Source organism: Melozone crissalis, unplaced genomic scaffold (genome assembly GCF_028551555.1).
Source record: "Melozone crissalis strain CALT ecotype California unplaced genomic scaffold, PUWL_Pcris_2 ptg000017l_1, whole genome shotgun sequence".
Lineage (NCBI taxonomy): Eukaryota > Metazoa > Chordata > Aves > Passeriformes > Passerellidae > Melozone > Melozone crissalis.
This window is the reverse complement of record NW_026535795.1, coordinates 14,442,628-14,460,621: the sequence shown is the minus strand read 5'-3', so window position 1 is coordinate 14,460,621 and position 17,994 is coordinate 14,442,628. Positions and strand designations below refer to the sequence as shown.

Sequence of the window (17,994 nt, the reverse complement as noted above, 5' to 3'; positions counted from 1 at the left end):
GAAAAATCATTCAATTGAAGCTCACTGATTTGCTGTGGCCTGTCTCTGAGATATTGCCTCTTTACCCCTTTGCTTTCTTCCCCCCATCCTATGGAAGAGAACATTATCCCCTGCAATGCTCCCTGATCCTGAATTTTGGAGAGAAAAAGCCACATGCAAGAAGGGACCCTTGTAGGCAGGGCCACACTTTCAGGTGCCATGGGGACACCTCTGCCCTCTGCTCTCCCTCCATTCCCCACAAACACAGGGAAGATGAAGGTGAGACCCTCAGGGAGGCTGGGAATGACCCCAACAGTGCGGCACCCCAGGAACACCTGAGCTGAATTGGGGTGTTTCATATGTGAATCTTTCTGGTGTCACTGTCTATGGGATCCCCAGGAGGAGCTATGGGAAGATGGGAGAAAATCTGCTCATTTTGCCTCTGGAGCAGGCCTCATGTTCAGAACTGGGCTCCCAGTCAGAGAAGTGTGACAAGAGCAGGGTGATGGGGGAAGGAAATGCAACAGAAACAGTCAGACATTTGACAGCAGCATCCTGACACACCAGTCTTGCAACATACAGCTGGTGGATAATAAATTCATAATTATGCACACTTTGGACTGTTTTCATGAGCCATTCCTATATGGCCATACCTGCTGCTGGAACAGCTGGAGAAAGAACATGAATTCAACACTGAGGGCTCCTCTGACAACAGATTGTAAGAAATAATGACAAGCCAAATATGAGGCCCCAACAAGACAGAAAAATTACATTGAATTTATATTGGACTAACAATAAAAGGCCTGTAGAAGGTTACCAAAGCTCTGCTTCATATGTCCCAGATTATGATTAATTACAGATTTGAACTTTTTTAGCAAGAGATCAGAGCCTTTCCCCCTTAGGAGGGAAAAAGATGAATGTAATTTTTTCTTCTGACACTCCTCCCTCCTTCCACTGTGGCACAGAAACACCATGATACTCATCTGTCTTCATTTCTCTTAAATGCCCAGGGAAAAGGAATAAAGGCTTGAACTACAGAGTTGCAGCTTCCAGTTGTGCAGCTCCAGCTGATTTGGTGGATCAAACCATAAAACTCCCAGGTTTGGGCTTTATGCTGAGTCCCAGGAGCACACATCCCTCTGGGTGTGAGGAAAGCTGTGGATTCAGGGCTGAGCCTGTGCTCGTGGGTGCCAGGAACAGGACTGCCAGTCAGGGCTGTAAAAATGGCAGGGCACACAGAGAGAGGTCAGGCACTGATCCAGAAGGATGAAGATAATTGGATCTTATCTGCTCTGAACACCCTCTGCCAGCCTGCCTGTACTGTGGGAGAGATGAGGTTCACCTCTGGTCACTGTGTCACTGTTTCACAGACAGTTCTTGTGTTCCAGGATCTCCAAGAGAGCAAAAAAGAAGGAATAAGACAGCACAAGGGTGAGGCCATCCTAACTACAGCCAAGGCTGGTCAGAGAGGTCCCTAAATGGCCTTGGAATAGGGGGAGGTTTTGCCATTCACCTTCTGGGCCCCAGGCTGGTCCTAATCCAGGACCAAGGTGGGACAAAGCTAGAGGAAGAACAAACAATGTGAAAAACACATCACTGATTGTGGGGGACTAACACTGAAAAAAGGGCAGAGGATGTGAGAAGGAAAGATTTGCAAATGTCTTGAGAGGGCACTGGAGGGAGATGTGGTACCAAGTGAGGAGGCACCTTAAAGACTCTGGATTCCTTCTGAAGGACAGAAATGGAAAAAAAAAAAACCAAAAGGACGAGATCCCAACATGAATCCTCCCTCCCTTTTCTTGTGGCCTCAGCAAATCTCACTCTGCTGCCACCTGCCAGGGGCCTTGAGATGTTCCACCAGAGACAGCCACCACGTTGTCAGGGCCCCTGAAGCCTGAAAGACACAACAGCCAGTGCTGGTGTATCAGCATCCCGTGGGACACGGGACCCCTCATGCTCTGCATGTTGCAAAGAGCACACAGAGCCCAGGCACTGATGCTTTGGAGAAAGGGGCTCTGCCTGTGGAGCTGCACCACCCAGGGAGGTGCCTGTGCTGAGATCCTGCTGGATCTGCTCACACACAAGCAGGAAGCAGGGAACCGTGTCCCCTTTTCCCACCTAGACACTCTGTGACCCAGCAAATGCACTCCTAGTGCTGTTTGTCCTTTCCTGATCTGTCTCACTCTGGTCTTGTTTTGTTGCCAACTGGTTTGGGGATTTTTCTAACCTGACTTTGATTTTGGGAGTGGGTTTGTCAGGTTGTCTCATTACAGGAGAACCAATTCCCTCCTGTACTGTTCCCTCTGTTTGCCACCACCTGTGGTCCCAGGGTGGGCAGGGCCAAAGCCCAGCTCTCTGTGTGCACAAACCCAGCCTGGAAGCACAGGGCTGTGATCATTCCCACTCTGTGCAGCCCTGAGCTGAACAGGCAGCACTTCACCCACCTCCAGGGCACAGCACTGGGATGTTCTCCCCAGAAAAGGTGCTGATGTAAACACCAGCTGAGGGCTCAGAGCTCAGAGGTTGCATGGATAGCACTTTTGCCATCAAGAATTTATTTTTCCCTGTTGGAACAAGGAAAGAAATTCCTTATACTGAGAGGTAGAGATGTTGAAATGAGCACCATCATCTCTGAGAGAGCAGCTTTTATGGGCTGTGAAAACAGCACTGAAGGGCAGATATTTGGAGAAAGGCAGTTCCCCAGGGCTCTGGTCCAGAAGAGCATCCATCTGCAGGGAAGCCCTTAAAACCAGACTGAGTTTTCCTCTTTATCCTTGGACCTTAGTCCAGGCTTTCACACTTTCACTGGGCATGGGATGGTTTAGCTGCTCCTGTCTGATGGGGTTGTTTCCAGTGGGTCTCACAGGCAGCTCCATAGGTGCCAGCACAGACAATTCCAGATGAATGCCCCTACCAAAGGTTTTTAAATTTGTGCCAGGAAGATGTTATGGGGAGAACAGGAGTGGAAAACAACAGAACCCAGCTATGGTGGGGAGAGGAGCTGTGGGACTAGGCACTGCAACCTGTAGTTATCCCAGAGGAGATAAAAATTACTTAAATAATGGGGTTTTTTTACATTTTAAGTCTTTGGTAGCATTCATCCTTAGTTCTGTGTATGCCCCACTCAGTGCAATGGTGTTGCTGCCCAGAGGAGAGGCTCAGAGACACTGTGACACTTTTGTAACAAAGAGTTTTCCCACTTAGCAGTTTCTGAGAAAGCTCTGGCGCTTCAGAGCTTGTTCTCCTACAGAACAGCTAAAGGTGGAAAATCCTGACTGTGAGCTACATCCCAACATTCCAGGAGAACTTTTACTTCAGTAGGCTCAGGGACAAGATACTACATCCCTCATACTGTTCCTCTCTGTGTTGGGCTATTAAGGACTTTAAAAAGGCTTTTTGAATTTTCCACACAGAGATGTGTAATGGCTAAATTTAAGTCAAAATTTCTGTATATTGTAGGAAAAAAATAATACAGCAACATGTAAATTACTTGCTGCAACTGCACACAGAAAATACTCCATGAATTTGTGAAATCATCCAAGCCCTTTCCACTGTAACACTGCCTGTTGCACTCATGAATCAAGCTTTTATTAAATGAAAAAAAAAAATTAAGAGATTCTCACAGTTCTTTAACTCAAACTCAGGAGTTGCTTTGTTACAGATTCACTCAGAGCAACACCCTGGAAAGGGAAGGCAGTGGTGGCACCCTGGGCTGTCACAGACAGGGATTTTCCAGCATGGAAGCATGAGCTGAACACAAGCTGCTTTTAAAGCAGCTGGGAAAAATCCTGGAGTACAATTAAATGTAGCCTTTTTTATTATTTAGATTATGTAGTATACAACATGAAAATGTTACCTGTATTAGAATAGAAATGCTTATATAAAATCTAAATATTTAATGTAATACAATATAACAATTAGATATATAGAAGTTTGTCTCAAATATAAAAATCATAGCGTACACTACAAATACTTTGAATATAAAGCCCAGCAGACTGTAACAGTGCATTTATCTACATATTGAGAGGTTTTTTTATCAACAGATTGGGGGAATTTTCCTAATTCAGACCATAAAGGGGATGTCAGGACACAGTCTTGGTGACTCCAGGCAGATGTTTGGGATTTTCCTGTGCAGCCATGCCTGGAAGGGACTCCACAGACAGAGCCCTTGGAGCAGCCTGGGCTCTCAGGAGGCTGTGACAGAGTTCTGTGGGACTGACCCTGGGGTTTTCTCAGACTTTCCTTCTAGGCTGATCCTGTCTCTGGAGGAGAAGAACCAGTGCCTCAGAATGCTGGAAGAACAGAACCTGACACTGAAAAATCGTGTGTCTGGCTTATTTTCTGCTCTTAAGCAGGCAGAGCTGCTCCGTTCTCAGCAGAGAAGAGAAATGCAGCAGGTCAAAAACCAGGTAAGCTGTGCAGTGGCATCCTCTTCTCCAGGGACACACAACAGCGCCTTTGCCTTGGAGGCCCCAACCTCTTTCCCCTCCCAGCAGCATCCACAGCTGCCGTGTTCTGCCCGGGGCTGCTGCTGCACCCTGAGCCTGAGGCTGGATCTGGTGTCAGCTGCAGAAGTTTTCCCCCATCCTCTCCCAGGTCCCAGCAGGAAATGTGGGAGGAGAAGCTGCAGCAGACTCCTCTGGAGCTTCTCTGTCCCTCTATTAGCAGTGTTGTCCCAGACAGTTGGTGCCTGTACCGGGCTCTGAGCAATGTGGGGACACAGAGGTGGCTGTGGCAGGCTGGGCAGGGCACTTCCAGCACAGCCAGTTCAGCCGCTGTTCAGAGCTGCAGCCCCATTGCCTCCCTTTCCCTGTTTTCTCTCCATTTGTCTCCATTGCAATCCGTGCTTCTGTGCCTTCTGGGTTTGGCATGATTTTGCCTGAAATAATTTCTCCTTTGTTGCTCTCCCTGTGGCCCACTCTGCTGCCTCAGGAGCAGCCCTGTCCCTGAGGCTCTGTGCATCCATCTTCCAGGTGCAGGCCACGCTGCTGGCAGAGCTAGAGAAGAGAGAGCACCAGGCAAGTCAAGAGAAGCAGCTGCTGGAAACTGAGGTGTCTGAGCTGCGTGAGAGGCTCCAGAGATCTGAGGAAAGAGCAGAGACCATGGCCACACAGTGCAAGGCCGTGGTGCTGGAGCTGAGGAAGACACAGGCTCAGAGGAACAATCTCAGAGCCCACAGTCAGGAGCTGCAGAAACAGATGGAGGATTATGAGCAAGGTACAGCTTCTCCTCTCCCAGCCGCTGCCCCATCTTGTCTCACCAGCAGGGATCTCTGATGCCATGCAGAGGAAAAGGGCACTGGCCTGAAATGGCAGAGAGGGAAAAACAGCCAGCAGGAGATTTCTCCATCCAAGTGCCAGTGAAAGCTTTCTCTTGAGAAAGATGCTGTGGCTGGCAGTGCCATCTGGTTGTGCTAGGGCTGATCCCGTACACAGCTGGTGCCTCTCAGGTGCCGTGTCTGTGCTAAGGAGCTGTAGCTGGATGCCTCAGCTCCATTCCCCCAAACTCCAGGCCCTGCCAGAGTCTCCAGGCTATTGGCCTCCCTGGAGCAGGGCTGCACAGGCATCCCCTCTCCTTTGTCTCTCTTGAATTGCTCACTCTGCACAAGGCCAAGAGCAAACACACTTTCCTATCTGTCAGAACCTTGCCCATTTCATTCCTGCCTTTTTCTCTGCCTGGAATTTTCCTTCATTTCTGTCAGCTTTGGAGCCTTTGGAGCTTAGGGCCTGGCAAACACAGTCAGGTAGAGAAGACAGTGCTGTTGTCTCTGCATGATGCACATCAGTTTGCCTTTGCTTTACTTATCTCCTTCTACTTCTCCTTCCTCTTTCCTTCTGCAGAGTGGGTGCAGGCAGAAGCCAAGCACATCTCTCACCAAATTGCCCTGGAGAAAGAGGCCAGTGAAAGGCAGGAAGAGGCTGTGGCTCTCCATCAGGAGGTGGCATCTCTGAAGAGGAAATTGGAAAAGCTGGAGAAGGAAAGATGTGCTGGTGAGATTGGCAGATGCCACAAAGTGCCATTTCCTAGCTATGGTTGGGCCTTGTGTTCATAGTTCTAAAGAGCACCTTTTCTCAGTTTAACTTTTGTAATTGCATTCTTCTGAATAAGGAGGAGAAGATGTTGTAGTCATGGCAAAGCCAGTTAATGCTGAGGCTGCTGATTTTCCTCCATGCGGGGCTTCTGTGCCCTAGGACCTTTAGTTCTCAATGTCCTCACTGTCCCTGCAATTGACATTGCATGGCTTGGGGAATTCCTGGTGTCCAATCTCATGTTCAGATTTCTAAATATCTGGATCTGGAAGGAGGGGGGAGAGTCCCAAGTTTGCTGTTAATAGAAAGGTGTTTGGCCTTGGCCATCGGAGAGCAGCCAGTGGGGAGAGAGGAGAGGAAAGGCAAGTGCTGATCCCCAGCAGGACGTGTGCCTGCAAGGGGAGAACTCGTCCTGAGTGGCAGCAGAGAATGACAGACTGATGTGGCCATTGCTGCTGCCAGAGAGGGCAGTGGGGCTCTGGGGGATGGAGCCATGGAAACTCTACACAGGAGAGGTGGGAAACCACTGCTGTCAGCCCAACTGCAGGGAATGAAAGGCTGGGGCTGTTTGCTCTTCCCTTCCTCCCTGATGGAGAGCACATCCTCGTGGCACTGCCTGAATCCTGCTTAGCGTGCACTTGCAATCCTGGCTGCAGTTCTGGCAGCTCCTGCCCAAAGGAGCACTGGAGTGGAGCTGCAGGAGGCCAGGGAAGGGCAGAAGGGAAGCTGGGACGGGCTGAGTGAGCTGGGAAAGATGCAGCATCAAGGGGGGCCCAGCAAAGCTCTGCAGCATCCCGAGGGGCAGAGAGAGAGGGGCAGCCTGTGCCTGCCTCTGTAGCAGGAGTCTGATCCCGGTGCTCTCTCGGATTGATCCCTTGCCGCTGTGGGACTGATCCCGGTGCTCCCTCGGATTGATCCCGGGGCTCTGCCGGGCTCGCCCCTGGAGCTGTGTGGGACCGACCCCAGTTCTCTGTGGGACGGATCCCGGTTCTCTGTGGGACTGGCCCCGGGGCTCTCTCGGGCTGATCCCGTGGCTGTGCCGGGCTCGCCCCTGGAGCTCTGTGGGACCGAGCACACTGGCTGCGCATGCGCAGAGCTGCGCGCAGCTCCCGCGCGCCCGCCGGACCCCGCCCGTGCCCTCGCGCGCGCGCAACGCCCAACCACCGCCCCCCGAGCACGCGCGGCGGCGCGGTGACGTAAGCGCGCCCCGCCTCCCGCTATAAAAGCGGCGGTTGGTGGCGGGCGCCATTGTGGTGCGCCAGGCCCGGCCGTGCGGAGCGGGCCCGCAGCGCCTCCGCCTCTCACGCCGCCAGCGCTCTCGCTCCTTCTCTCTCTCTCTTTCTGTCTCTTTTCCTCCCCTTTCCTCTTCTTCCTCCTCTCCTTTCCTCTCCCTCCCCTCCTCCCCCCCGCGCCGCGGACATGCCGCGCGTCTACATCGGCCGCCTGAGCTACCACGTCCGGGAGAAGGACATCCAGCGTTTCTTCAGCGGCTACGGCCGCCTGCTCGAGGTCGATCTCAAAAACGGGTGAGCGCCTTCGTCCGTGCTTCCCTCCCGAGGGCCCCGGGCCGGCCGGGCCCGTCCATGTCGCGGCCGCTGCCGCGTGGCGCCGGCGCAAGATGGCGGCCGGGGGGGAGCGGAGCGGGGGGGCCGCAGCATCGTCCCGGGGCCTGGGCGTGCTCCGGGGGCCGGGGAATGGACCGGGGGCCACGGAATGGACCGGGGAATGGCCTGGGGGCGGCGGTGTGCACCGGAGATGGCGGAATTGGCCGTGGAATGGACCGGGCGCCGCGGCGTGGACCAGGGACCGTGGAATCGACCGGGGAATAGACCGAGGGTCGCGGCGTGCACCGGGGACCGTGGAATGGACTGGGGAGTGTGGAATAGACCGGGGAATGGATCGTGGCCCGCGGCGTGCACCGGGGCCCGTGACATTTTGCTCCCCCCGCCGCCGCCTTACCGGGCCTTTCTCCTGTGCCCAGCTACGGCTTCGTGGAGTTCGAGGACTCCCGCGACGCCGACGATGCCGTGTACGAGCTGAACGGGAAGGACCTGTGCGGGGAGCGGGTTATCGTGGAGCACGCCCGCGGCCCCCGCCGCGACAGGGACGGCTACAGCTACAGCAGCCGCAGTGAGTCCGGGCCCGTCCCTCCCCGCGGGGCTCGGGGCGGCGGCGGGCAGGGCCGGGGGCGGGCAGGGCTCGGCTGGCACCGAGCCCCGGGCTGGGTGGGCAGGGTCGTTAGCGGGGGGTACCCGGTGCACCGCTGGGGCTGCAGCGCTTTCCTCGGCGCCAGCGGCGCGCTCGGGTATCCCGGAGCAGTTGTGGCTCCCAAATCGTGGCCTTGTAGAAAGGGTTCGCTGTGCTGATTAACGGCTCCAGTATTCCTGGGAGCATTTAAGATGTGACAGCGATGTTGCATCAGTAATGTTAGTGTATAAATATCGTTGTGTAACTGGGGGAGAATCGCTCAGCTGTGAACTTTGATGTGATTGATTCAGTTGGATATATGGGTGGGGCGGGGGGAGGTTTTGGAGCAGGAATCTGTTGTGCTGAAGGGGGGGTATTGTAAATATTTCTGTGCTCAGCTCGCTCGTGTAGCTTCTTGAGCTGAGCTGTGTAGAGCTTGAACGGCCTAGTACTGTAACTAAAAGTACTACGGTTGATTTTTCGGTGGTGTTTGGAATCGTGGTGTTGGGGGGGGTGGGTTTCTGTCTTTTTAAAAAAATCAAATGTATGTTGTTTTAAAATTGTTGCATGTTCAATTCAAACTTTTTAACAAGTCCTTGATGTTTCAATTTAAAAGTGACCAGTGGGGCTGAGGCTGTGTCCACTGAGGCTAAGATGACTGCCTTTCCTGGCCATGGCTTTTCCATACATTGTGTGACCCTTGCCCTATGACCCTTTGGCTGACCTTACCGGAAGCCATGACGACAGCAGCCTTTTGCCATTAGACGCAGGGTGATGGTGAGGATTCCAAGGGTTAGACAAAACTGGTTAAACTGAACTAGGTGACTGTTACCTTGCGTGTTTTGTGGCCAAACCACCACCAAAAACCTCATACTGTGATGTAAGTACTTAGTGTAACTAGTAAACGTTTTTGTAAAATGTAGAAATGCATGTAATCAGTTAAGTTTTATATTTTACAATGTTCTGTAAAATAAAACTTAGCAAGGTGAATCTAATAAGGAGCAGTCACTCTCTAACAGATCATAGGAGCACAGACTTGTAGGATGTTAGTCTGTTTGATTTGCCATTAATATAGATTATGGCAAAATTGCAAAGTTTATTGGAGGCTTAGCGAAATAAAGTCCTACTCCAGTAAATATGACTGTTAAACTAACTTTTTCAGAACATTGATCCTCCTTCGTGCTAGGAGCCAACCTAACTTTGTTTCTTTGTACATCAAGGTGGGGGTGGTGGCGGATATAGCAGTCGGAGACAATCGGGACGAGATAAATACGGACCGCCCGTTCGTACAGAGTTCAGGCTGATTGTTGAGAACCTTTCCAGTCGCTGTAGTTGGCAGGATTTAAAAGTAGGTATTGATGTTCTGTGTTTGGAGTCTGTTGTGAATATCAGGAAGCAATAGCTTCCTTTAATATTTAATAATTTAATAATATTTAATATTCCTTTAATAGCAATGTTGGTTTTGTTGCAGTAGAATAATTTGAAAGTGTTTGTGTGCATTGAGTGCTGTTTGCAGAACCTCCCCGTTCTGTAGCTGCCCTGTGCTCCCTGCAGGATTTCATGAGGCAGGCTGGGGAGGTGACCTATGCAGATGCCCACAAAGAACGTACAAATGAAGGAGTGATCGAGTTCCGCTCGTACTCGGACATGAAGCGCGCCCTGGACAAGCTGGATGGCACAGAGATAAACGGCAGGAAGATCAGGCTGGTGGAGGACAAGCCACGCTCCAGCCACAGGCGATCCTACTCCGGCAGCAGGTCCAGGTAACTCGGGGGACACACTGCAGCAAAAATGGTGACAATCAGCATGGGGATGGGTGCCCTACCTGCAGCAGTCACCTTCAGCTGGTTGTTTAGGAGTAGGAGGAGGCCTCAGTGTAGAAGGAAACATTTTACATCAAACAGCAAAGCCAGGTTTGAGCAATTTTCCACGTGTGAAACCTCAGATGTGATTCATTTACAGTATGTTAAAACCACCGTGGTGGGACCACCCTCGCTCTTGAGAAGTTCTGTAGCAGCTTTTCTCTGTTAGATTATGCTGCTGGATAGCACAGTGTATTAGATGCAGTCAGGAAGGTTCTTCCTGTGAGGATGGACTTCCCAGAGCAGCTGTGGCTGCCCCTGGATCCCTGGAAGTATCCAAGGCCAGGCTGGACGGGGCTTGGAGCAACCTGGAATAGTGGAAGGTGTCCCTGTCCACGGCAGGGGTGGAACACAGTGATCTTTAAGATCCCTTCCATCCTGTACTTGATGATGGGAGGGCAGAACTAGGCAAAGAGAAAGGGAATGACATTTTAAATGTCTGCAGGTCACGATCCAGGAGACGGTCTAGAAGCAGAAGTCGGAGGAGTCGGAGCAGCCGCAGTAGATCCCGTAGCGTCTCCAAAAGCCGTTCCCGGTAAGTGCCCCCAAGTTAACACTGTCAGTGCAGGAACTGCCTTGCTGACAGATGTTTACAGCTGCTGGAAGTGCACTGCAGGCCCTGCAGAATAAACTCTCTCCCTCTCTCTCTCTTTGAAAGATCTAAATCCAGGTCACGAAGCAAAGACCGCTCCCGTTCCCGATCCAAAAGCAGGAAGTCCAGATCAAAGAGCAAATCCAAACCCAAGTCTGACAGGGGGTCACGCTCACACAGCAGATCCAAGGAGAAGTCAGAGAAGTCCCGGTCCAGATCCAGGTCCAGGTCTCGATCTCCCAAAGAAAATGGTAAAGGGGATGCTAAGTCTAAGTCCAGGTCCAGGAGCAGGTCTCGCTCCAACTCTCCGCAGCAGCAGCCGTCGGCCAAGGCTCGCTCCGAGTCACCGCCCAAGAGAGCCGCCTCCAGGTCCCGCTCCAGGTCCCGCTCAAAGTCCCGCTCACGATCAAGATCCAGTTCAAGAGATTAGGACTACAACTCTCCTCTCACCTTGCACACTATTATGGAACATTTTCCTACCTGTCAGGCCATTAGTGTTATGTTAGTACTTCAGAAGTTGGTTTTTTCTCTTGCAGGAGTGAATGGCCTAAGAACTAAGGCATAAAGGTTTAATTTCTATCCCAAATTTGACAATACCAGGTGGAATGGTCGTACAAAGCAGGAAGAGTCCCCATTTTGTAGAAATTGAGCTGAAAGTTTGATTTTATAGCATTTCTGCAGGAGTAACTTAACTACTCTTAAATGCAAAGTGGTTTTTATATTAAAAATAAACTGAATATAAACAGGCTTAAATATGGGCTTTTTGAAAATATCCTTTTTTCCTATTTTTTTTTCATGGCATTAGAACCATGGATGTCATTAGCTTCATAGGTTTCAGCTTGCTGCCAAAGGCAGGATTGCCTTGCTGGGCAGGTCACACAGTTTATCTTAATTTTGGAAGGAGTCAGCAAACTGTATAAACCAGTAACAGTACTAGGAAGATTTTAGACCAGCAATAAACTCAAGTTGGAGGACTTATGTTGTACCTTGACTTGCCAAAAGAACATTCCCCCCCATACTGAGACTGTATTAAAGGTGACAAAGGTACTCTGGAACCTGTATCCTACAGTATTGCTGAAAACCCCTTTGTTCCAGACTTGAAAGAATAAAAGCTTTCTGACGTTTCTTGCTTGAATCTCAAGTGTCACTGTTGTCAGACACGAAGGTGTCTCTTGGCTGTGGTCCAAGTCCTTAGTATGCTGTATGGTTTGTCAGCCTCTGAATCCCCATTGGACATGAAACCCAGGTAAAGAAATCTGTCTTCCCTCCCCTTTGACTCACTTATGTTAACGTTTTGCTTCAGACTAGGAGAATATAATCCTCTTGTGTGTAGGTCCGAACTTTATTGGAAATGTAATCTCTTGGAGCTAGAGTTCTAGTTTTAACAAAGGCTTTGCTAAACCACAGTTGCCAGTTCACTTAAATTGTGGAATAGGACTCATCCCAAAAAATCCCCTTTATAGTTAAATTGATTTTTGTAACATGCAGTAGCAAACATTAGAACTGCCTTGTACTCTTTATACAACGTGTAGTTTGACTTGTATAAAATTAAATTGGTGATTCAAACTCTTGTGTTCATTGCAGTGAAATGGGATTCTTGCACTGCCTTGTGCTGGGGAAATCACAAGGCTTTTATGGAGAAAACTTCTTTGGTTTAGTGAGAGACTTGGTAGCTCTTGACAGGCTCTTGGTGGTGTGCTTGAAACCAGCACAAGCTCTTTGTGTCCCAGTGTGTCACCTTGTCCTTTCTGCAGGCGTGGCTGGGTGTGACAGCTGCACCTCTGGTCCCAGCTTCCACACCTGCCCAGAGGAATTGGGTCAGCACAGTGCACATGGGAAATGTGACTTGATGCCAACTTGTCTTTCCTGGAATTTCTTTATGCTGTAAACAATTCTCCTGAAATTTCAGTTTCTCACCATTTCCTGATGGTCTCTGAAAAGCTGCATTTTGCCTGTTGCAGGTGAGTGTCCATGCTGGGGTCCTAGGGAGAGTGGTCAGGTCTGAGCTCACGTTCCTGGAACCTGAAGTGGTTCTGTGCCTGGTGTTGCCACAAGACCAGGTTATCAGCCTGGCTGCTGCAGTGCTATCTGCACCTGACCCTGGTGGTAATTTGTGATAAGGAGTTCTTGGGTTAAATTGGAGCTGTTTGCTGAGGGTGGTGCATGTTAGCATGAGTACAAAAATGGTCTTGCAGTGTTGATTTCTGCAGGATCTCAGGTGGGGGGGAAGTGCAGGGGGCTTCTTTCAGAATTCACCCTGGGCAAGAACAGTTAAGTTCAGGTTTACAGCCTAAGATACACTTGAGGACATACTTACTTGAGTTAAGCTGCTTTGGTTATACTTCTGATCATGGAGTAGGTCAGACTCGAGAGAGAACTGCTCCTCTTTGTAAAGCAACTTCACAGAGAACTCTGGTAAAATACACATCACAGTCCTCAAAAGAGGGATTGAGCTTGGAGCTCAGCAGGTTGAATGTGCATATTCCCAGTCTGTGTGATAACAAGATATTGACCATTACTTTTTTGTAGATACATTTCCTTCTTTTTGAATCTGACCCCAGTGCCAGCTCGAGGCTGTCCTGGCCACTCTGGGGCCGTGGGCACCCCAGCCTTGGTCAGCAATGCAGAGATGGCTCCTAACCAGCTGCACCCAGCTTTCTGAGCCAGGATTTTTTGGTTTGAGCTGTTTTGAGTCCTCCTAATTTATGAATTACAGGTCCCAGCTAATGTATGACTCAAAGTGAAATTCATTCACACCACTCGTACTAAGACTCAACTTCTGGGCATCATTCTGGGTGATTTTCTGACTCAAGGGCAACCTGACTCTTGTTCACAGAAAGTGACTTTTGCAGGGTTGTCTAATTTAGAATATCTTAAATACTCTTTATATTCATTGTAAAATGAATGCCAGATTGCGTTTAACCAATTTACCTGGAACTCCTTTAAATGTCAAGATTTCTGTGTTACTGGAGCCACACTGTCTTGTCTCCTTTGGCTGCTGCCCTTCACTGTGCCAGTGAAGCAGGGATTCCTTGCCATGGCTCACCCTTCTGGATGGGTTTCCTCTGGAAAGCCGGGAGGATTTTGGTAGTGCCAGATCCTGAGTCAGGCAGGGAGGTGCATGGCTTGTGATAATGCTGTAAGGAACCAGCAAAACCCAAACACCCTCAGTGTTCCAGCTCTGCCAGCAGCACTTTTTGTGGGAGTGGAACACTCTGAGGCTGGTGTGTGCTGGTAATCACAAGTGTGATTATTCCTGAGATCTGTTCTGGGTGTGATGGAAGGGGTTGGGATTAATCTCCATACAAGAGTAAAAGGCTACAGGACCTGCATGTGGTTTGCTTTGCCTGCAGTAGCAGCAATAGTTTGATGAGGAAACCACCTGACCTTGTTATAACTCCGTTTATAACCTGACCCTGGACAAAGTCTTTTGGGGATGTGGTTCAGAATTGGGCTACCTGACTTTTTTTTTGGGGTTGGGTTGGTTGTTTTTTTTTTTTTTTTTCTGTTTGGTTTGGTTTTTGGTTTTTTTGTTGTTGTTTTTTTGTGGGTTTTTTGTGATTTTTTTTTTTTTTGCATTTGGTATAATAAATATTAGGTTGTCTTTAAAAATACAGAAGAGAAACCTGCCTTGTCATCAAATGTAGGGTGCAGGATTGACCAAATCTAAGTGTCCTGTAGCAAATTGTGAAGGAGAAATCAACACTACAGTTAAAAGTGAAACTCAGAATCTGGGACTGAATTTGCAGTCTGGTGTGACAGTGTTCACAGGGGTTTTTGGATGAGGGAAGAGATGAGGATTTGACTCCACGTTTCAGAAGGCTGATTTATTATTTTACGATATATATTACATTAAAACTATAGTAAATGAATAGAAGAAAAGGTTTCACCTCAGAAGGCCAGCTAAGTTAAGAATAGAAAGGGAAAGAATGATAACAAAGGCAGCTGCCTCAGACTGTCTGAGTCAGCTCTGCTGTCATTGGCCATTAATTATAAACATCCAGGATGGGCCAATCACAGATGCACCTGTTGCATTCCACAGCAGCAGATAACCATTGTTTACATTTTGTTCCTGAGGCCTCTCAGCTTCTCAGGAGGAAAAAATCCTAAGGAAAGGATTTTCATGAAAAGATGTCTGCAGCACTCCGGTCCTGGCCTTTTCCTATATTTGAAAAGGCATCCTTCCATGTGTTTTGTTTTTGACATAAATGCAAGTCTTGTCCTTAAATCATAGAATTCCAGACTGGTTTGGGCTGGAGGGACCTCAAAGCCACCCAGTGCCACCCCCTGCCATGGGCAGGGACACCTGCCACCAGACCAGGGTGCTCCAAGCCCCCTCCAGCCTGGCCTTGGGCACTTCCAGGGATGGAACAGCCACAACCTCTCTTTGATTCACTTTTTATTTGAGTCTATGTCAGGAAGAGCTGTGTTGCTGTAAGGAAGGGCACAACTTCTGTGTCTGATGTACACTAAAATAAGTCTCTCACCCTGCAATATTACTGCTTGGAGCAGAGCTGAGGGGCCTGAGTAAGTGACCCTCCTTTTTTCTACTATAACATTTCTACCTCTCCATTCTGTGGTTTCAGATTTTATTTACAATTGGGAGATGACTCTGGCCCAATGCTGATTGTAGCCACCTTTAGATCAGCAATGGGGAGGAGCATTTAAAACAATTCTTGGATTTCTTCTTCACACATGGAATAACTTGAACTATTTCCAATTCCTACTGAAGTCTAGTTTAGGTTGGCACTGTAACATCCACAGAGCAATTTCATACATCAAAGAGCAAAGTCATGAAAGCAGGAACTTGCCTGAGGAGCCTGGAAATCCCAACAAATAGCTGAGGTGCTGGGAATGTCTTTGAGAGGTGATGCAAACCATGGGATCATTTGAAACATTCATCATTTGGATGTGGTTGGTGATAAAGTTTTTCCTTTGGTAAGAACTGAGTACAGTGATTTCAGTCCAAAATACCAAAAACAGTGGAGGGAAAGCTGCAGGTGACACAAGGGCTGGAAGTGACAGCCTGTGCTGGCATGTGGATGGAGGGGGGGGTTGTAGATTTATTACTGGTGTGTGCAGCTCCTGGAACAGGATCATCCTGCAAATGGGAATAAGAAGTTAGTGCTGTTAAGCCAGGAGGCGTTCAGTGGGTCACAGCTCATGGTGTGAGCTGTGTGACCACAGTGCACAACTGCACCCAGGGAGCTGCTGGGGCAGGATGTGGTAAGGTGCAAAGTGCTTTCACAGCTCTGGTACTCCTTGTTCTGCTCAGCATCAGCACGAGAGGAAAACAGCAGAGTCTCTTGTGATCACAGTGGTGACAGGGATGCTGTACAATTCACCTGGGGGTGCCACAGCAGCTCCTGTTCTGCTCAGCTCTGGTTCCAGCATGGAGCACGTGCTGACAGTAACAGGAGACACGAGAAAAGTGTTTCTGAAAGAGCCTCTCCAATTACCTTGTCTGAGTCTCTTTGCTGACAATTAAAACCAGTTGCTCTGTGACACTGAAAGTGTAATCCACCACTTGCCATCATTCAGGTGTCAGCTGTGTATATGTGGCAGCCCAGACCACAATTGCTCTGTAATTCTTCACACACAACATCCTCCTAGAAAGCATGAAACTGATACACAGCATTGCAGCGACCTTCCCAGTGGGAATGAGAGCTGTGGATGGCAGCAGCTTCCTGGTGCTTCATGTTTTAGGCTTTGGGACATGACTGTGGGTGAGGACAGGAGTGACAGGCGCTACCCCATGTGTGCTGCCATCCTGTGAATAGCAGGATGTTGTGGGGATGAATCCCAGCAAAACAAGTCCCAAAGCAGCACAGCCCTGCACACACTGGGTCTCGTGGGACTAATGGACCAGCAGAGTTGAAAAATCTCCAGATCAGAATAAATTAAGTCATAAAAGCATTACAAAGAGATAGGTTTAAGTAAACAAAAGTTCACAAAATCCCAGAATAGCTCAAGCTGGAGGGGATCCATAGGGATCATTGAGTCCAAACCCCTGCTCCTGGCAGGAGCACCCACAATGAAACCATAGGAACTGAGTGTTGTTCACACACTCCCTGATTTGGTGCTTCCCTGGGAGCCTCTTCCAGGCACTGAGCAGCCTCGGGGTGAGGAACCTTTTCCTAATGCCCCACCTGAACTGCCCTGAGGCAGCTTTGCTCCATCTCCTTGGGTCATTGCTGATCCCAGAAGGGGGAGATCAGCCCCTGCCCCCAGAGGAAGGTGCAGACAGCAATGGGGTCACCCCTCAGCTTCTCCCCTCCCAGCTGGATGGGCCAGATGGCCTCAGCTGCTCCTCCCAAGTCCTGCCCTTGGACCTTTCACCATCCTGGTCCCCTCCTCCAGCCCTCAGCTGTCCTTGGTGTGCTGAGGGGCCCAAACTGTCCCCAGGACTGCAGGTGAGGCTGCCCCAGAGCAGAGCAGGACGGTCACCCCCTCAATGTCCCCTGGGGCAGGGCTGGCCCTTGGGGCTGCCAGGGCTCCTGCCCCACTTGCCCTCAGCCCAAAGCCCCTGAGCCTCTTCCCCAGGAGAGCTCCCCAGGGTATCAGTTCAGTTCCCTTCCAACGGAGGTCACAGAAGTGGAAGTTGAGACCAGAGAGGGAAATGACCTATGTTACATCAGCCAGAGGGCTCACTGGGAAACCAAAGCTGTTTCCTCTTTTTTACCTAATGTAGCTGTTCCCTAGGAATTCATCATTCTGAATTCCTGATTGTTTTTTTGCAGAAAGCTTAGCCAAGAACATGGAACTGATGGGCTGCTTTTCAAGTAACTGAGTTTCACTCTGCTCCTGATTCAAATCTGTTTGACCTTCCCTCTGCAACATAAAAGGATTGATATGGGAAAACCTTTTTCTACGCTGTGCCACTGGAGTTTGATTTGAAAATGGGAAAGAAGACAGTAGCAGCAAAGGAAATATATTGTTACTTCCCTCCTGATTTGCAGGATCTGTTGCTTCATCAGAGTTTGCCTTAATATTTTTAATGTGGTAAAAATTTTGGAGCACAAAACTCAAGGTGGCAAGGAACTTGCAGATACACTGAAGCTGTGAGGTTGTTCCTACAGTCTCCAAAGTGAGCAGGAACACTCTGCACCCCGGGTTGGGGCAGCCAGAGCTGGCTGTCAGGGTGAGCAGGCAGACACCTCTCCCCAGCCCGTCCAAAACACAGCGAGGGCTCTTCTCAGAAGCTTTTTGTACATTTGGTTCTTGTGCTTCCAGCCTTGGTTCCTTCCACTCCTGCTTTCTGCAGCTAAGTGGGACAGACCTTGTGTGTCTGAAGACACTTCCTGTGTGGCCACAGAATACTGAAGGGTGGCCAGGTGAGCAGCCC

At 49.7% G+C, this 17,994-nt stretch overlaps 1 protein-coding gene across 1 annotated transcript; it reads left to right on the top strand.

Moving 5' to 3' along the window:
* Nucleotides 1-7,243: 7,243 nt before the first annotated feature.
* SRSF6 (serine and arginine rich splicing factor 6) lies at nt 7,244-12,215 on the top strand. Its single transcript, XM_054274456.1, has 6 exons — nt 7,244-7,534; nt 7,990-8,138; nt 9,416-9,543; nt 9,750-9,958; nt 10,503-10,592; nt 10,716-12,215. The coding sequence occupies exons 1-6, from the start codon at nt 7,428-7,430 to the stop codon at nt 11,077-11,079; spliced, it is 1,047 nt and encodes a 348-aa protein (XP_054130431.1). The 5' UTR covers nt 7,244-7,427; the 3' UTR covers nt 11,080-12,215.
* The last annotated feature ends 5,779 nt before the right edge of the window (nt 12,216-17,994 follow it).